This window comes from Opisthorchis viverrini (assembly GCF_000715545.1).
Source record: "Opisthorchis viverrini unplaced genomic scaffold opera_v5_75, whole genome shotgun sequence".
Lineage (NCBI taxonomy): Eukaryota > Metazoa > Platyhelminthes > Trematoda > Opisthorchiida > Opisthorchiidae > Opisthorchis > Opisthorchis viverrini.
In genome coordinates, this window is record NW_008751732.1 from 1,518,548 (window position 1) to 1,539,636 (window position 21,089).

At 43.0% G+C, this 21,089-nt stretch overlaps 3 protein-coding genes across 3 annotated transcripts in view; 1 reads left to right on the top strand and 2 right to left on the bottom strand.

Moving 5' to 3' along the window:
- Nucleotides 1-2,122, bottom strand: part of T265_04556 (hypothetical protein) — a gene marked incomplete at both ends in the record, with an annotated part of 30,378 nt that extends 28,256 nt beyond the window's left edge. The window contains one exon of the mRNA XM_009169320.1: nucleotides 1,631-2,122. Coding sequence (XP_009167584.1) covers nucleotides 1,631-1,898 — 268 coding nt within the window. The remainder of the gene's footprint in view (nucleotides 1-1,630) is intronic.
- An 8,483-nt stretch (nucleotides 2,123-10,605) lies between these two features.
- T265_13537 (hypothetical protein) lies at nucleotides 10,606-10,995 on the top strand (the record flags this gene model as incomplete). Its single annotated transcript, XM_009169335.1, has 1 exon — nucleotides 10,606-10,995. A coding segment is annotated over one exon (390 nt), but the record flags the coding sequence as incomplete, so codon positions are not given.
- A 5,977-nt stretch (nucleotides 10,996-16,972) lies between these two features.
- On the bottom strand, nucleotides 16,973-20,437 carry T265_04557 (hypothetical protein; the record flags this gene model as incomplete). The annotated part of the gene is made up of 1 exon (XM_009169321.1): nucleotides 16,973-20,437. The coding sequence occupies one exon, from the start codon at nucleotides 20,435-20,437 to the stop codon at nucleotides 16,973-16,975; it is 3,465 nt and encodes a 1,154-aa protein (XP_009167585.1).
- Nucleotides 20,438-21,089: the final 652 nt, after the last annotated feature.

Genomic DNA, 21,089 nt, shown 5'->3' on the forward strand with positions numbered 1-21,089 from the left:
TTAGGCAGATTGAAGTTCAAATGCGCAGCCCATCAGAAGCCATGTGTTCCGAAACAAGCCAAGTAATCCAATGCTATATCGTATTGAAGTGTAATATCGATCACATACCCGTAGGCTCTGAAATGTATGACTGTCTTTGCGATTGCTGCAAATAACACAGTCGTTTGTTAGCTATTTGTTACAATCGTCGGAGGCTTCTACCAAAGAGGCTACTTAAGTTGTGTAATGAATAGTCACCGATCATTGAATGCATGCTACGATTTTTAACCATCAAGTAAGTAAGACTATATTCTGTGCGGATACCCCAATTCAGACTTCTTTCCATCGAGAAGTTTCAGGTTCCCACAGCTGTGACGTCCGGTCTGCGGTCTGCTTTAATTCATTGGAGTTTAGAAGTGAAGTTCAGAAGAGTAATAAGTAGGTGTCGGGTAGACCCACTTAAGGTGCACGAGCTTTTGTTAAATTTGAGGTTAAAATTGGCACTCTGGATAGTCTGCCTCATCCAACATATCTTCTATTAAACCGTGGGAGACTACCCTTTTTGATGGTTCAGTCTCCGGTTGCTCCATTTGCTATTCGAAATTCCCTATTTTTGGTTGTTCCTGTGGATCGGCCGTGTGTTATCCCAAAGACGGAACAAACTATTATTTAATCCGGCTGCTCCAATTCTTACTCAGTTGGTAAGCGAGGTCCATTTTTACTCGACAGTGTTAGTTTGCCATCAGGTAAATGATTTCCGTCATAAATGGAGATCATGGCGTCAATCATGAGTTTGATGCTCCAACCCACAGCAATTTTTCATTGGCACTTCGCACTCCGAGGATACACTGCAGTAAAAATCTACTACAATATTTACTTTTTAGTGACTTAAAAGTGTGCTCCTCTATCTTCTTACTCATCCATTTTTTACTTCAATTTTTGTAGCTGTTGCTGTAAACTTCTCAGCGGACAATGCACAATAGTGCTTTACGAACCGTTAAGCAATACGCTTGTTAATAAATTACAGATCCTGCTGTCTAAAACACATTAAACCAGACTTTTTATTCTTATAACCGGACTTAAGTTTCCCATCGGAAATGTAACAGTCTATTCAGTGCCTTTTCTGGAAACAAATTTCAGTGGGAAAGTCTTACCGCGTTATCAGTGAGAACGCCTAACATCGTCTTGGTCGGATGGCGAAATGCACATTTGACAAAAAATTGTGAGAGATTGGTGTGAATGTAGCCAGGCTGAATCTGTACACCAACAAATGGCGCAATTTACTATCTTATGACAGTAACGGTAATAATAATGATGATAATTAAAATATTAATATATATATATATATGTATTTGTGTCAGCCTGTCATTCCTTTATTTGAACTTTGAACCATCACGTACAAAGCTATTTTTGCTGAGAAAATTAAGATAATCTCATATGTGATTTTTGACCAAGCGGACTTTTTGATATTAGCTGCATCAAAGTTACAGCACCGACTTCTTTATCTAACGATCCCTGTTCATTTTATTCCTTTTCTGACATGCTCCCATAGCTGTGGGGGGTACTCTTCTTTGTAAACTAACTTATTTTCGCTTGTGTTTTTGATATCGTTATATTAAGAATGTGCTATTATAAACAAACTAGTACTTACAGCATTTCTTCATTTCCTCTTGGATCGATGCTGGAGTTGCGCAGTGTTGTCGGGTAAAAAGTGGTTCTACACCGGGGGTCCTAGATTGTTTCTGATGTGACTGCGAATAACCATTTTGGTAATGTTCGTCGGATTTTGAATGTTGCCTCTCAACCCCTAAAGATATGATTGGAGACGTGGTCATCTCATCCTTCAGTACCGAATTCGATGGATGTCTTCCTGGGGTTGCGGTCTTTCCATTCCTAGTTTCCACTGATTCACGTTCCATCGTAAGAACCGCTGAAAGTATGGAAGTCGCCAATAAGGCGGAACTTTTATCCGAAAAAGAGTTTGTTTGCAGCACAGACGGCAGATTCACACATTTCACTCAATACTCGCTTTGATGAATACTGGACGTGGCAAAAAACATATTCGTTTGACAGTGGTAGGACGACTAACCTATTCAGACCCTCTTCTGCTAAAGTTCTGATGCATATGTGAATGTCATTGTGGTATGCTCAAACACTTCGTTGCACAACTGAACCTTGTTTGGGCTTCGCCTGTCTAACACTGGTGTGAGCACTCAAGGTCGATCAATAGACAGGATGCTAATAAAACTTCTGCGAATGTTTCTTATGCACACGAAATCGGAACTGTTACGGAAGAACTGTACAAAGACCTGTTTTGTGTGTATGCCAGAATGAGCTGATAGACAAGATATGCAAGCCTTCTGCAGTGTAAATTGCTGTATTCCGACAGCAATCCACATACCGAGAACACCGGATCATCCTGCCAATCTACCGATTTGACCTACGGTATGAAGTGTTCCAGCGGACACTCGAGTAACCCACACTTGACTTAACATGATTTAATGCATATTGTGGTTGTATGACTTACGGTCCTCAGTCAATCAGAGACCAGCTCTATTCCACTACTGTGCGGATTCAACTTAGCAAAACGTGTAAAAGTAGGGAACAGTTTGTCTTTTGTTGCGTTTAACTGTAATATTTAACAATCCCAAAATCTCTGTTGTACAAACTTTCAATTTTATGGTCTCATCTTAGTATGAACCATATAAAGCCGTGAATAAGTGCAGTCGAGGTTGCCCTACATCAACAGCCCTCAATAATGGTTTGGTTGTTGGTGTGTTCGCCATACTTGGCAGTTGGATTGCAAACGTTTCATCACCAATCGAGGTGACATCGTCAGTGCAGGGTTGAGTGGGGTGAATTCCTTCTCTTCTGCCTATGACTATATAGCGGCTAAACGGTATCTGGTAGTTCCGGAAACGGTCTCCGCGTAGTTTGATTGGTCTCCTGTGAATCTGACCTGTTCTCAATCTCCTGTGTCCGGTTGGTTCGTTGGGAGCATTCAGTTCGGTAGTTCTGTGTGTGGCTGTTCTATTGTGATTCGGCCATTTTCTTCTTGCTTTGTGGTGAGTTTGTTCCCTTGATTGGTTAATTCAGTGGCCTTCTGTTTTTAGTAACTGTCTTCCTTTGACCCAACTAGTCCGCTGGTTGTCGTTAGGTTTTTGTGCTCAGAGTTCCGTGACTGTGTGGTTCTTTTGTCCGTAACGGCTGATGGAGTGGGTCAATGTCGATGTGTTCATTGGTCGATTTTTGTGTGGAGTACCACGCTTCGGCGAATTCTTGCTGCCGTTTTGTTCTTGCGTGAGCCAGTATTTGAACATTGTCCCAACTGAACTTGTGTCCTTCTCTGTCTTCGTGAATTGAGACAAGCGACATTGGGTCATGTCTTCTGCTGGCAAGATTGTATTCTGGTAGCAAGTTTCCTTCCCGTTTGGTCAACGTAGTGTTTGTCGCAGTCGTTGCGCTTAAGGCTGTAGACCACGTTAGTATTCTTCAATGCATCCAACCTTCCCTTTTGGTTTCCCTTTGGTCTCAATTCACGAAGACAGAGAAGGACACAAGTTCAGTTGGGACAATGTTCAAATACTGGCTCACGCAAGAACAAAACAGGAGCGAGAATTTGCCACCTCGATTGGTGATGAAACGTTTGTAACCCAACTGCCAAGCTCAGCGAACAGACCGACAACCAAGCAGTGCACACGAGCGACCTACCTTCCACAACATTGCTAACCTGTTTTGGTTAGACCATCTTCTTGATCGTACGAAGAGCAATGGCAAATTCATTGTGGGTTTTCCCTCCCATGGAACACGTTGCATCAAAATAAAACATTCATGTTTTATGTATTTCCGTTTTTTACAGGAGATCGGTCGGGCACCTCTTCTGGATTTTCTGTTTTCACTGTTGGACGGTGCAACTACATACGTCAGAACGACTTTAGATCGAGGGAGAACTTAACCCAAGTCAGAGGTGTTTCGACTATGTAACACTTCAATGTCAGTGTGTTGTGACGCTCAATCAAAACTGGTCGGTTTTTAAGCGGCTTGCAAGTAGACTCAACAGGAAATCAGTGAAACTGGTGGTCATGTAAAAAATATCTGCATTGGCGAAATCTGACTACTAAGACAGCAGTATCCTTGCTGAAGCTGTCTCATAGTGCCCCATGGGTAGGTCAAAGTAAGTTTGATCCTATCTTCAACAGGTAATGTCACTTTTCTGATGGTCAGAATATTGGTCACCTGCCGGCGATCATACCGTTTTCGTCCAACCGAAATGGTTTCTTGACATACCCCGGCTAACATGAAAAGAATGTCCACTCCTAATAGGGATCACCCGAGAGAACTGGTCCAGGTGGCCTCCCTTTCGGAATGTCTCTGTTCATGGAAATTGATCAGATATATGGTATGACGTTATCATCCATATGGTTCTCCAGTGCAGTACCTGATTTAAAGTGCTCATGGTTCCTGAGAGAAACATTAAAAGACTGGACGGGAAACGAATTCGTTTTCAGCTGTTATTCAACCGGCTAAATACTCTGCAAATGGCTGATATAATGGACAAAGTATGAAGATAATATGTATCAGTGCAGATGGACGGAAAGGGAGCGTTATAATCAGATAGTAACGAAGCTTGTTGGAGACTATGTGCCATGTGAGGCTGTAAAAGTAAACTAAGGGCTTTGAGAATAGGGGAAACTACTCACAAGGTTTCTGAAAAGTTTTCGACAGCCCACGACCGGTTTCACCCATCTTGGGGCTCATCAGGTAGACGCAGTCCCCGAGTTTTCGTCAACCTTATGATCTACTTGAACCCCAATTGCACTGTTTTCAAGAAATACACTCATTTGCAAATTAATTTGGTTTTCACGGGAGACTCAATTGAACCCCTCGTTTATGATGTCCTCCAGCTGAATGTGCTGAACACAGGCCGCCTCGTGGTTCAGTTGGCACGATATTTGAGATATCACAGCATATTTTCATAAAAGGAAACTACTCACAAGTCTGCTGAAAACTCTTCAACAGCCCACGGCCGGTTTCGCCCTCCTTGGGGCTCATCAGGCAGGCGCAGTCCCCGAGTTTCCGTCAACCTTATGATCTACTTGAACCCAAATTGCACTGTTTTCGAGAAATACACCAATTTGCTTTGAGAATAGTCTGTGTAGTGTCTAGGTTTAATCAACCAGATGGTAGTCGCCTTAGTGGTCGACAACAGATAGCACGTGATTAGTTCATACTAGCCACTTAAGACGTGGTGAATCTGTCGAAAATCCGCGGTCGAGTTGGAATAACTGGCGCTCCTTAATTGTTTTGCCAAGCCAGTGTAAAAAGTTATGGGTGTTGTGTGTGTAAATGGTCTCTGATAGACATTAAGTCGTGTCTGCAGCATAACTCGCTCCATAAGCACCAGTAGGATGGTATACACAAGAACAAAAGCTGACTGTTGCTGACCTATTTCTCAGTCAAAGGGCAACAACTGGTCTAGAAATTAAAAGGGGTTATAAGTACCTTCAAGCCAAACGTCGGCCAATTATTTTCTGATTAGTGTTTTATTGATAGAGGGCACAGTATCCTTTGTTCGCCCACGGCCCAAGACCTGCATTCCTCTAGGAGGCTTGCAACAGTAAATCAATGCGGGTAACGGTTCGGAGTGGAGAGGTGAGCTAGACTTGGAAAGTCATCTTGGAGATTATCTTCAGTGCAGATCCTTTTCAGTCGGTCTGCTAGACAAAGTACAGGATCATGTTTTGGTCCGGTTGATATGAAGCTGAAATAATGAAGGTACTGACAGTCTAGCATAACCCCACGGAGTATTCATGTTTTCAACGACTGATCTTATCTACTAGTAGCCGGAATGTTCAAGAATAGTGGGATGTGATTAAATTCCCTTCCCACTTTGAACATGAGACTTATACACACTGTGTTAAAATAGCTCAAGAAGCTCGTCCGCTTTTTGGCTCGAGAGCATCACACAGGACACTGTGGGGAAAAATGTGATTGTAAATGGATTCCTGCTGCATGGTATTTGCCACCTGACCTATAAAGACTCCCAGAGTTACGAAACTAGCGGCGAGTGCATAGCCATACCATCTTTCACCATTGAATATAAGCTGTCATATCCTCACGCACATTAGAGATAGCTTCNCCACCTGACCATAAAGACTCCCAGAGTTACGAAACTAGCGGCGAGTGCATAGCCATACCATCTTTCACCATTGAATATAAGCTGTCATATCCTCACGCACATTAGAGATAGCTTCTGTGTATAATCACTAGGGGTCCTTACGTTTATCTGACAAACAGAGAATTCGGAGAAAAGATAGTCTACCCTTGGCTCAGTGGTATGAACGTCTACGAATATACCTTCAAAAAAGAGTAGGTGAATAGTCAAGGTTCTACAACACTGACACTCTGAAATACATTCTGTGTGATTAGTTTCCGTGGCCATTTTCCGACCAATCTAAATGACATTTATTTACTGTTGGAGGACAGGAACATTTAGGGTGCAGTCGTCTAATAGAGTAGCCAGTTTGACGTGGTTACTTGCCGCACACTAAATTTACCCTGAGGGATTGAAATATCTACAGGTTTGACTAAAAAGGCATAACAGATAGCATTGAATCAGCGCTCCCTCGTAAATCATATGATTCATTGTAACAGCCGTGGGCTATGGACCACTGCCTGTATGATACGGGTGGTAGGAAGGTCTGATGGTATCAGCAGTGTCCTCAGTTTTAACCAGGTGTAACTAAACTTGCGGATTCAGCACCCTTCCTTGACACAGCTAGACAGAAATCAGTTTCCATACCAACCAGTTTACGTATTCCTTGAAGTGTGAGCTAAACAGTCATCGCTGAAGAGGCTGCCATTATTTTATGGTCCCATTTATCCACTACTCTAATGGTAAAGCTCACCAGACTGGGTAAAGATGGCTCCATTAGAAATGAAGCCCTTATGTGGGAATCCCAGAGGACAGTGTGTTTGAAAACATGCCGGGAGAAATGCTACACTACTGAAACGCAAACCCTCATTCATACCACCCAAGATCCATTTAACTAACCACTTTGAAAGTAAATATCCGCGTCGCTGTGTCGTCTGTGTTGTTGTTAGTACCTGTCCTCTGAAAACTGACGGGTTCAGAAGACAAAATTTCTTTGAGAATTTTAGTAACATATCCTTCAATACACAGGTAAAGCCGAAAAAGGACATCATTCAATGTGGGGTCCAATAATACCCAATAGGAGACTAGCATAAACAACTAGGTTTTAAAATACAAAACCTTTTGAACAACGATGGAAAAAAAGCGTTGTGGCCCTGTGAGTAACTCAATATGAACCGTTGGCAAATGCATATAAACGCGCACTATTCGGGTACTTTTGCATGCACAGCTGGAATCACGAGCAAGCCGATTGTTTATATAGAATCGTCCGGACACTTAGTGGGAGGACGACTTACGACAGTGATGCGACCACCATCATCCGATTCGTGTGGTTGTGCAACTCCGCATTACCCAGCCCCTCTTACAAGGGTCCAAAACCAATCAGCGATTGTGTTCACTTTGTTCAAAGCCAACGGTTGGGTAACTGAACAGAGCACTGTGGTGGCAAAATACACAGTCCAAATATCCATCTCAGTTGCCAATGTCTTCCCCCATTTTCTGCGGTAAATGCCTCAGAAGAACGCACACTCGTCAGTCCCGTGTTCGCCATATTGTGCAATTCAAGCGGAATTCAAATAGACTTAATCCACTTAGGCAAACGATTGTTTGACTACAAAAACAACTACATGTAAGCGAAGAGTGTGCAGCATGTGGAACATTTTCACTCATTATTCTCTCCCATATTGTGTTCACCAACGCAATCACGCATAGCTCAAGTCATTCCTGCTTCACCACGATTTCTAAGCAACCGCCCCTCAAGTCTAGAAGCTATTCTTATTTAATGAGCCATATTTATGATGCTGCACAGTCTGTAGAATCGTTCGCTTGCCAAACTATCCAAGATAGAATACCTCGGCTCCTAAAAATCTGTTGAAGGATTATGAGGCGCTCAGCCGTTTCAATAGAAGTGGTTAGGAATTTAATGGGACGTCAAAAGTAGGGTTAAAGGAGGCTTTGATTGTTGAAAGTTATATCTTGCGCTTGAAGTAATTCTTTGGTATTTACGTCACTGTTGTTTGAAAATTTCCTCGCGTCCATTCCAGCCGTAGAAGTTAGATCCACTCTAAGCTGAGCTTTGGACTTTCCTGTGTGCATTTTTAGATGTTAAGTGTGCTTTAGTGAGTTTAGAATAACAGTAGCACGTTTATGTTCCGTACATTTGAAGCGGTAGGACTCTTTAAATTCTGTGAGAGATAACAACGGGAGATAACCAGTTAAACTGGGACTGACTTCAAGAAAGAAAGGTTTGAACCAGAATATAACCAGATGTCATATCGCTTTCAACATGAGTTAATTCATCGGACAGAAGTGGAAGTTTAAGGCGTCTTTGTTTCTGCTTCACTCATCTGAACATTCTTTTTTCTGGCACAATTGTTGTAGTTGATCTGCACCAACGGAACGCGGTACAGGACGAGATACTCAGGTTCCTAAAATGTCGCCAACAGCACACCTTATCTGTTATGCCGTGATTGGGCTATCTAACTTCTGATACGCTGGGCAAACGTACCATCGATAGTCAATTAAGGTACGCCGATTGAACGAGAACAATCTGACCGAAAAGCGGGGACATACTCGCACTATAGATGATGTCATAGCGTGTTGCACACGTTCAATGGCGAACCAGTAACTGTCCCAGTATTTTCAGTCGCCCGGAGAAGAACGATAATATTCCCACAAATGTGCAAGAAATAGTAAAGAAGGTTCCACGTATTTTTCCATTTTTTGATGATTACATCAAGTTTGATGACGCGATAACAGCTCAGTGGGAACATACGATACTAGAGTAGACAACTGATACTGCATACGTCACCACCTGTGTTTATCAACACCACCATAACCACCAACAATTTTCATCATCATCATCATCATCAAAATGAACAAGGAATAAAAAACATTTGCCATATATTCCTGCAGCAGACATCCGCGCCACAAGTCCAACGGAAATTTATGTTCCAAACGGGTGAACCGTTTATCAACACACCATAACCACCAACAATTTTCATCATCATCATCATCATCAAAATGAACAAGGAATAAAAAACATTTGCCATATATTCCTGCAGCAGACATCCGCGCCACAAGTCCAACGGAAATTTATGTTCCAAACGGGTGAACCGACTTCCACTGCAGACAACCAAAAATTTTGAGTGATAGATAGCTCAACGGCACCAATGGCTCATGTAGAATATAGTCGGCGTCAGTCAGCGATCAGTCGGTGGTTAGAGATTTGAAGTGTTCTCCACAGCAAATGGAGGTTGCCTCATCGCGGTGACTGCAACGTGTATCCGGCCTCTTGAGTAAGGACTAGTCAAGGATCACGTAAGATCTATCTTCTAACGTCGGATCAATATATAGGCAAACTGTCTCAGCAGTTTGCGGGATCTTGGGGTGCTAGAAAACCCTGGCGTACTGCTAGGAATCGGAAAATTCTTCTGTAATAGACTGAAATTTAAATTCGTTGTTTGGTTACTTGGTAGTTATAAGTAGCATAACACTTATGTCACCCACAGCTTCTGGTGTTAGCACTTATCCCAGCTAACATTTGAAAACATCTTAATCGTCAACATATTTATCGAAACCATATTTTCCTAACTTAATGCGCTTTGCCACAACATTATTGAACAATTGAAATTTTTCAAAGCCAGCTCGAGCGAAACTGGTTATTTGGCATATCGTCAGATTGGTCAGTCAAATCTGCCGCTTGCTTTCTAAACAGAATGAAAAACAGACGTAGAAAACCAGCAACAGATACGAAAACGAAAGTAAAATAGGTGCATTGAACGAATGGATGAATATGAAAATAATAAATAAAAGTCAATCGAAGAATTTTAAGTGGATGTTTGAGTAAGTTGGTTGATCGACGATGGGAAGGCTGAATGAAGGAATGAATGCGGGCGCATACAGAATAACAGGTGAATGGGCAATTGAACAAATGAAACACTGACTCAAAGAATGAGGCGCTAAAAAAATGCCAAATAAATGACAAAACGATATTAGGTAACCTGCGAATAAAAGAATTAATGGATCAACGAATCAATGAAGCACTGTTCAACTAGATTACTGAACGAGTGGGTGAATGAATAGGTGAAATAATTACTGATGAGTGAACGAAAGAACGAATGAATGAGTGGATAAATGAGTGGGTGAACGAGGGAATCAGGTGAGTAAACAGGTTGGAATGAAGAAACAAATAGCGGCTTGCTGGCTGGCTCCCAGCACTGAATTTTACATATGTTCTTAACTAATGCCCAGACTACAACAGAAGATCAAGTGGATTCAAGCTCACACAAATCGTGCTCTTTTCGTGCCGTCCAAAAAACTCAGATGAACCTGACACATGACCCAGACAGCTCACGTGGAAGGTCACTTTAGGTTTAAAATTCTGTCGATTTCCACGTGACGGTTCTTTCACTTCTCCAGACTGTCACAACAGTTGAACCGTATTCGTCTTTAGCTCACTAAATGCAGAAACAATGGAATCCGACAAAAACTTTTGCCATATATCCTCTAATGAAAGCAGAGAACTGGCGTATCAACTCAGTTTAGTGCCATACTTGATGGAACGTTTGAAGAAGTTTGAACAACAAGCGGCGGGAATACTCTCCGATAATCTGGAGCTGTCCCAAGAAATTTTGTTCAGCATGGATACCATTCTATCTGTACATGCATGGATGGACTCACTGGAAATGCGTAAAAATATTGAAGAGGCAGTTCTTCGCGTCCTACCCCAAGTGCAAAGCTTACGCTCCTGGTTGGCAAGTTATTTGGACTTCATACACGAAATGCAGGCTGTTTTACACAGAACTGATGAAAAAATCTTCACTTTCATGACAGTCGTCGGTGCGCTCGGAAAGTATTGTACGTAAATTTCTACATCGCACTCAGCTTAGCGGGACAGCTTGTACATGTGTTTTCTTGTTCCACAGTTCTGTAAAAGAACAAATATAATGACCCTGAAGAAAACGCTATTCCTACTCTGCATGAAAAATGTTGTCTTCTAAATCGAGAAGTACTACAGGTGAAAATCAGTGGTATCGGTTCTTCATATACAGTGATAGCATCGCCTGTCACAGCGTTGCTGATGAAAACGATCTTGGTGTCTTCCAATATCCTTTATGTTGGATGGAACGTAGTCAGTAGCTTAAGTCAGAATGTTCAGTTTGTTTCCGTATGCAGCGGTGTCCCCGATCAAGCTTACCCAATACTACCTGTGAGCAATCATTAACTTAGGCAGCAACATCAATAGGGATGCGCTTCGCCGCTGTAGAAATCGCTTATTTTAAGAAGCGTCCCAAGTCGGACCATCAAGTGTGAAAAAGCATGAACTCGGAAAGCACGGCGAAATTTGAACTCAAAACCACCATTTATTTCTTATTCGAAAGGGGTAGGTGGGTAGGTAGGTCGGTAGGCAGGCCAGCAAGTAGGGAGATGGGGAGAGTTGCAAGGAATAACCTTGTGAGCTGACGTGCTCATATGCCACAGTGAGTAATATTCCTAGCAGGGAAAATGGTTCAGAAAGTCAATCATCTTTACGGCCTTCAGAATGGCAATCTCATAGCGGGTCTCCAGCCTGAAACGTATCCCATCATATCAAACAAAAATTTGCTCGTTACAATAATGATCACCACTGATGATCACTGCTGAAAATGGGATTCTGCTCCCATGGCAAACAGTGCAATGTACGAACATAGTTAAGGCATTACAGTATGATTGCTCCAAGGGCAAAGTTTCCAGTATTTCACATAGTCATTCAGGAAGAACCGAAAAAAACGGTAATACATTGTGACAGTCTGTAATCGCCAGCTGATGCAGCTTCTAAGCATGTTCCCATTGGTCAGCGACGGTTAGTACACTTGGTTCATCTTTGGCTTCACCATACTCCGATGAAATGTACATTTCTGCTTCAGGTACAGCTACACTACAACCTTGGTCAGAGATGTCGCACAGGAATACGGTCTTCTAAAATGGCTCTACCTAAGAGATAAGGAGTATGTCTTCGATGGAACATATTTATCAAAATAATATAAATCATGATTATGAGGAGATTCTTTGTAATTCCACGTTAACCAGTTTTCGCATAAACGTAATATCCTGTGAGTCATACAGCTTAGGACTGGAACGTAACTAGTTTAAACACCTCGTGTAGAACAATGCCTTGTCAATGAAAAACAACCAGATATTCCATATCGCGCAGTTGTATCATTTGAATGAGTCCAACAGTACTTATCTGGAGTATCTTGTCCTGGATGAGAGTGAAAAATCGATTAACTTTAATCACTCCAAGTTAATTTTAGTGTACTTCAGTCTCTACTCAGGATTAATTTCTCCGTATTTATATAGGACCAGTAACTCAATCGCTGCAACCGTCTTTCTGTACACTCAGAGAGTGCCAGTCAGCCATGATTAATGCTTATAAAGAACGGCTGCTGTTTGTTCTAAGACAATCGAAACAGTTACTATAAAAACACGTTAACAGGATGGATCATAGTTCAATCAGCTTCCGTCATATCAGCTAAGCTCTTTGTTCTAACAGTTGGGCTATGTCCAGATGCAGCGCAACATCTGTTTTCACAACGATGCCACACCTGCTGTCTTAATTATGGCCTCAGAACTTGAAAGATAACCAACAAATTGCTTTAAATTTAGTTTCCAGACGATCCAAGTGATCGGTGATCTTTTTTATAAAAATGATAACTGACCTACCAAGTTTACATGCCATAATACTCACACTAATACACTCACCATCCCATCAGAACCTTACAACTTGCTTTTTTCGGTCGTTCACAATCCTACATTGATTATTCCAGCAGTTTCCTCAGTTGCCGAATTTTTTGTAATCAAGCTTTGATCGAATAAGCAGCACAAACCACACCCTTTTAATAACAATAGCTCCCAAACAATTGCTAGAGCTCACTCAGCACTTTTTTGCTACTTACTGCTAACCACGGTTCCGACACGTCCCTTCCTCCAGGAGTAATCTAAACTTCTCTTCACAGAAGGACCAATAAACCCATATTATCGAAAGACGTCAGGAACCGTACGCAAACAAGCAGATGGATGACTTTCACCCGATGATTGCTGAACTCATTTTCACATCGTAAGGAACAACATTAAGCTAGAATTCTTCCTAATCAATGGTTTATCCTCAGACCCTCAGTGTAGGGGTCACATTTGTGAACCGTACAGTACTGAGTTTTGACTGAGCTTTGTGAATGAATAACGTATCGAATGCTAGTTAGGTTATATTCAGAGTACATCCGTTTGCCACTGCACGATGTTCTGCCGTGGATAACACTGGCGTTACAAGGGAAGGAATTGAAAGGTTGAATTGGAAACCTAAGTTTGTCGCCCGACAACCAGTTTTTCAACTAACAAGTTTGTAGGTTACGACCATTCGTGAATGAGGATGCCAGTGAAGCTATATAGAAATAGACAATCAAGAAACCAGAAAGGACGAACGAAGATATAATTTTATTATGCAGCAACCTAATTTTCTTTTGCTGGAACCGAAAATCCTAGTAAAAGCAAACAATGACGCACGAGCTATGGTAGATATTATATTTATATTATGGAAGGAGATCATTTATGAATCATCCGAAGGCCAGAGCAGCTTTTGTGAACCAGCGTCACCTGTGGCTTGAGCGTGACATCAGCTTATCTGTCAAGGGTCGAGTTTACAGTGTTGCGGTGCGCTCCGTATTACCATACGGATCAGAGACTTGACCGCTGCGCGCCGAGGACGTAAAAACGTTTTCCAGTTTTTGACCTTCGATGTCTTCAGAGCATTGCCTGAATCTGGCCGGAAGTTCGTCGAATGGTATTCGGGAGGAACAACTCACCCTCGCTAGATGGACTGCATAGGTTGTGCTGGCTTGGCCAAGTACTTCGTATGCCAGTCGACCGAATTCCTCGAAGGCCTCTTTTCGCACAACCACGTGAAGAGTGAAAGGGAGCCAGAGGTGGCCAAACAATGACTCGGCAGCGAAGTATCAAAGCCATTACCAGCAAACTTAGCTACGCCGATCATTGCCGTCTTCCTAAATTGAGACCCCGGGACGGGCCATATCAATGGTTAGAGACATTGTCAGACATGGCCCAGTCGAGCCCTCAGTGTACATAGTCAGATTACACTAGATTATGACACCTAATGAAGTGTCTTGTTTTGCGTGCCACTGGCGGCTGAACCAATGTATGGGCTTGTGCTACGTGAAAAGCCGACAATTTCTGACATGTCAATTCAGATTGTTGGTCTTTGTGAGAATATTATGTCAATGAGAGCTGGAGGTGTATGGTACTTTATTTGAACTTGGGTTGTAATACTAGTGTATGTTACCTGTTGTTCTATATTGTTTCTGTTTGCTTTTATAAGGTGTCGTTTACAACAGATATTTTGTGAACCTTAGTAGAAAGGAATACGGTGAACACACGGTGTTCATGAAAAATACTTCCACCTTTTTGTTTCTGCATTTACTTAGCTTCGTAATCCTGTTTCACCAGGAACCAGTCAGCCTGAAATAAGGATTGAGGATTGTGTGTCAATCCGAGCAGCGTAATAAAGTCTCAAAGTCGTCTTAACACGTCGGCACCCTTGCACGATGAGTTTAAGCTACATGTGCCTATTTAAGGCAGGATGTGATACGGTATGCAGTGTTCAAACATAAGCTGTACATTGTTTTCATAAGCAAAGTGAAATTCTAGCTAGCATGAAACACTCCACAACTAGAAGCTTGTTGTGCATACCGGAAAACAAGTTTTTTTGGCCAGCTTGTCTGGCGCCACGAAACCAGAGGTGTTGGTCCTTCGTTAGTTGTAACTACTGAGAATTCAAGAGGTGAATGTGATTAACATCATTAGGGCCAAGAATATCTAGAAAGTTCCTCAAGATAAATTAATAGCCTTAAAAATTATCGGCGCTCCGTAGCACATCAAAACAGATGTTAGTATCCAAAGTTTTCAACAGATGAACTGCTGCAAGCAATGCTTTCATACTTTTGAAAATAGGTACCTTGCACTGACAGGCCATTGTTACTAGAAACAGTCCGTTTACAACTCCGCGTGAGCAGCGTCAAACGAGTTGTTCAGAAATGTGTTTTCAAACTACACGTCGCCGCACAATACTCCGATCCTCTAGAAAGAGAAGCTTTAGACCAATGGAATCTCCCCATGCTTTGAGGGACATTCTCTGGTCTGCCAAGTGGCGTATTCATCTTCCAATGGGAGGAGACACAAGAAATGCCCTAAATCGTTAGCCTAGTTTCATGAGCCGACTATCGTTTGAAACAACCTGTATTGCAATGTAAGCTGACACACTAACCCACTAGCTGATCTGACTCAATTTAGCCAGCAGTTTAGCCTTGGATGTGGCGTCTTTCATCGGAGCACTTCACATTCGCAGTAACGATTGAGAGTAACAGAGCCGAAGGGAAAGATGAAACAAGTCCTGCGTTCCCAACAATTTTTCTGTTCGCATTGGTTTTCTCGTTATAGGAAGACACGCCTTCATGATAAACCGTCCTGATGGGTCATCAGCGCCTTCTCTCTTCGTTTTGTGACGAGAGGTTTGAAAGTTAATCACGGAGCTTGACAAACTAATCAAAAGCCACCTGGTCGGCAACTAGTAGCCAAACAACAGTTTACACAGGGGACATTTTTATTTACCCCCATCCTCGCTAATTTACAACATCCACACAAAACATAAACCGTGATCGAATTAATACTTTGGCGCCAAGTGACCGTTCACACCTTTGGTTGTAATGTAGGAATAGTTCACCTGAGGATACGCTTCACAAGAAATTCTCAAAACAATCGCTTTTATTGCAAGTGATCTCGTGATAGCGACTGGAAACCATGGATGACCTTCAAAGTCATTAGCAGCTCGCAAAACTACTTTCTTCACTCATGTTTTGTCCTTCTGAGGATTATATTGACCAAGTTACCTGATGAAATTTCGTGCGTTTTGTATCGGATAAGTCATACACGAAACGGTTCATCCATACAGGTTTAGCTATAATATGCATGCATGTTGGCATGTAAAACCTTATGATCAGCGGTAAGTAAAGGTCACTCGTGGTTTTTCTTTTCTCGTGACCAGAGTTCGATGCTGTGGTATTCGTTAGTATGTTAACGTGCACTCTTATGTTGCATGTCACTACATGAAACACCGTAATTACCCAACCGATTAACCTTCTGACCAGTTAGCCACCTTAAATTACGGTAAGTTATGCCAGAAGCATTGTCCATGTAGTTGATTTGAGGCTCAATACGTCTCTCCACTGGCAGGCGGGTTCTAAAGTGGACTGCGATGGTCACAGCATCACCAATGAGGATATAGAAATACTTTAGCTGTGAATGTACCTGCGGGACCGAACCAACGTTGCTATACTGAGTCATGAAGCGAGGACGAAGATGAGGGAAACGTGCTTCAAAAATCGTACGCATCTACTATGGCATTACCGACTGGTTGGCAGCAAAGGCCAGTTTCCAGCGGATTGATCGTGTTGTCTCAACGACAAACGGGTATTCAACGAGCAAACCACCGTTCACTGATGGATCTGTTTCAGATGCAATCCAACCATTTCTACCAAACAACGAGACGCTGTATCGGCCCAAACCCAAAGAAGTTCATTGACAATCATGACAAGGACAGTGCGACCTGGACATCTTGGGATTCCTGTGAAAATGGATGAATTATGTACATTGAATACAGTACACAAGGAACGCACTTTCAGAGCAGTGATGCAGTACTTGTCCGGCAGAATAGTCCAGCAGCTGTCCGGATAAAAACATGAATCTCCCATTCAGGTGACCAATACCTTTTCATCAAATGGGTGGGCTTCGAAGCTACTTCCACCCTTGTTTTGTGATTGCTGGTCCCATACTGTATACCGCTTGTGGAAGGTAGCCAGTCCCTCCAGAATACAATTTACTACCCTGACGAACTTCTTTCACCTTTCGGTTCGGAGCTATGCAGCGAAACAAGGGTGGGTGTGCAGTTCTACGGGCTCTAATCGAGGAGAGCAATGAGGCTTCGCTATGTTGGTTGTCTCCTGCGCGTGTCTTGCTCGGATCGCTTCCACCGGGAACCACCTGCAATGCCCCCTGGCCAAAATTAATCGCACGCCATGTCTCTTCAGCATGCTCTGGTTCTGTGCGAAGAGCGACAAAAAGCAGACACTTCGACTCACCGCCCAAATTCGGTCGCAACAAATAAGTCAGTTTGGTCTCTCTATACGCCGGCTTTTGTTGGCGCCTTAAGGCATCAAACACACGTCCAAGCGAGCTGAGTGATTTGTTGATGCACGCAGCCTCTATGAAACGTTCACCCGTTGAGCCTGACTTGGTCACGTTTTCTGACCCAGCTAAATCGGCTAGTGTCAAACTGCCTCTACTGGTGGTCAAGTGGAATTTGTTCTCACCATTGATTTTTAACAGAATCACAAGGTGGGACCTTGAGCTACAGATATTTAGTCGAGTAGCACCAACTCGACGTTGTTTCTCTGCAAGCTCCAAATAGTGGAAAGTCTCCTGTTCGTTGTGTACTTCACGTTCTAGGAGATTTTGCAGGACAACTCCATCCAGATTGTTGGACATTATTCGCACTGATCCACGACGACGAACTGGTCGCCCAGAGCTGAAACCAAAAGTGGAACTGCTGGGACGGTTGGTCCAACTACTCCGCGGTGCGGATTGTTTCCATTTATCGGTACCACTGTTAACTTGCTGTTGTTCCCGACTGGTCGATTGGCTTCTAGATGGACTGAGTTGTCTGGATTCGCTGCCAGCTGATTTCGTCTTTTGTAAAGCATCTCCTAGTAGGTCAAAAACATCTTCCTGATATATCTCCACCATACTCACCCAGATGGAATAGGCCCATTGCTTGCGTTTATTGCATCGTTCAAAAAGGCTACGGATAGCCCGTCTATTCACACCCGGATTATCCGGTGTACCCATCATGGTGTAGGTTTTACCGCTGCCTGTCTGTCCGTAGGCCATGATGCACACATTATATCCATCAATACAAGAAACAATTAAGTCATCCACTTCCTGATATACATCATCCTGTGTAGAACTTGGACCGAATGCTCGATCAAAAATGAAGCATTTTGGTGACCCAACCATGTTTGCATATACACCGCCAAGAGTAGTCGTAACAGCAGTATTGGGAAGAGTGCGAGCGGCACAGCCTGTTTTACTCCATGGAGCACGGCTTTGTGTAGGAAGTAGCTCCCTCAGCGTTTCCGAGCAGAACAGCAACTTGTCGTCTGAGCTTACGCGTAAGTAGGGTTTCGGTGGGTTGGTGCTATCCCCCTTCCCAGGGAGTTCGGAGTCCTCAGGTCTAAGGCGACAAAAAACACGGATATTCCCAGTCAGCTCCTGAATTCTATTATGTAGCCGTTTCCGACGAGTTTCTTCTTCCTTTAGAACACGTTCGAGAATAGCTATTTGTTGCTGAAGTTCAGAACGGCGATGGCGATAATCAAAACCTTGTTGGTCATTTGAATCCAAGTCTGTTTTAGCGGGCTCAGTGATTTCAGGGGAATTTTCAATCGGAAGTGAAATTCGGTTGGTCAGTTCACTTTCCACATTACCACAATCGATAAATGGACTATCGATATTATTTACAAGACCATCATCAATCGAGGATGGTTGGTCTTGAATCGGTGACACAGGGTAGTGTCGACGTCTAACAATCTCAAGCTTATCGGTCAATGTCGTCAGAAGCTCACGTTGTTTCATTGCGTATTGTTTGAGCATTGATCGTTGCTCTCTGGCTTGTCGGAGTACGTATAGAAGTCTGTCGCGTAAAGCTAAACGACGGTCTAAGTCAGTCCGCAGAATTCGCCGCTGAGCAATTACGTCACTGAGGAACCCAACGGATATGAGGAAACTGCATGGCCACAAGCGATGTAGGCCCTCTCGTCGGGTTTCTTGAATACCCATTCTAATTAGCAACTGCGTTACAAGCTCCGAGAGCTGACCGGCTGGATCCGCATTCACCGTTGCTTCGTTAAACAGCTGAGTGTGAGATTGCAACGTTTGGGGTGTGGGTAACTTGGATCCTCTCGGGAACGGTATAGCAGGAATTGCGGGTACGGTTGAAACACACTCGAAGAGACCTTCACGAGAAACGTAATATAACAGTTGGTGGTCTTTATAAACCAGATCGATAGCATTTAGGAGGCTATGATAGCGCCTCTTCCACAACTGGTTTCGCTGAACATCATAGTTTGGTGCATTATCTATCTCCACCATGGAGCTACTTGTAAATTTTCCTTGTTCAGTTAATGTAAAAGACTCCATTCTTTTCTTCCGTTTTCTCAGTACGTCTTGTATAAAGCTGTCTGAGGTTTCTGTGAGTAAAGCAATCGGCTTCGCGGGCAGGCTGCTATAAGATGAAACCTGCTGACCGAAATATTGCAAGTAGTTTCGCATCCACCCCAGCAACGAAGGATACTGTCTCCGATATTTGAACACATCTATGGTTTCAAAATCAACACCTGTAAATTGACTGGTATTAACGGATTTGACTGGGACTGGAGTTGGCCATATTACAGAGGATGAACAGTCATCCACAGCATACTTATTAAGTTGTAGGAATGACAGTTGTGTATAGGGTTTTGACTGTTGAATCAATCCAGTCGCAGTGTTAACATTTGAACCTGATTGATCTTTTGTAGTGGAAGGTAGATCTTGATTGTTCTTAAGTGTCGTTTCGGTTCCACAGGATAAAAAATCCGTTTTAGAAGAAAAGGACTCGTTTAGATGATGCCCGTAAGATGCATCGGCCTTCCTCACTTTGTGCACAGCCCTTCGTCCCCTTGAACAATGGCATCGGCTACTGTAGCTATCAGTAGATTGACGAAAATTCACAGAATCCGGACGATCGGTAAATGTTTCACTGTGAGAATTCGAGCTTGGTGTGAGAGATGTAGAAGACTCAGAGTGACGCGCGGGAGGTATGAATGAATATGTAGGAGATCCATCCCTGAATGCTACACAGTTCGTCGAATTATTCCTATCCCAATTTCGACTAAGCAGAGTCCTGGATCTTCGCGACCGAAGTTTGAGTTTTGGACTGGTTAGAAGCACAGGGGAAGGAGGTACGCTGCGTGAGGACCGTACAAAACGTTGCACTATTTTTTCACCCGAAATTTCATGCCGATTGTCCATCAGTAGTTCCGTACTCTCGAATGAAAGATGTAATTCTTCGGGCGAGCGGAACACTTGAGTCGGAGAATGTCCATCTGAATGATCATCTGTACACCAATTAATCAAACTCTGAGGAGTACTCTTCCACAGGGACATTTGGTTAAGGGATTGCGAAATGCAGTATATTCATGTTACCGGTGATGCTAAAACAGCTGGATGAAAAAGAATAAGAAGCATCCATCAAAGTCCGAAGAAGCCGATTCACCACAGCCAACATGTTATGGAGAATCAAACCTCCAGTCGATAACTGTTGAGCGATCGATCTAAATTCACGTTGGCGGAAGGTCACGCACGAGAGTCACATGCTATGCGGTGTGCGAAAAGTTAAGGTTAGAATGAGGATTTTAAGAACCATACAGAAGCAGAAACATGACAATGCCTACCACGCTATGGCACGGAAGTGTACAGTCCAAAGCAATCCCTAAATATTTTGGAAGCATTAAATATCGTACACGCTAATGTCAAGATAATCTGTTTTGTCTGTTCACTATTCGAGGCATGAAGTGTGGAGTGCTAATACCGCCACCGGCTATTATCACCTGTCTCAAACCTCTCCCAACTTAGAATCTTCTTACTTGGAATGCTTCCACAAAAGCCCAAGTGATTACTGTTAAAACGAAACGGGAAACATCGTGGAAATAGCACACATGCTACGGGGGCGCGAAACCTTTCGCCAACAAAACGAGTTCATTACGGAACTGATTACTTCCCTAGATCACAAAGCTTATCGTATTCGGTTTAGCGTTGC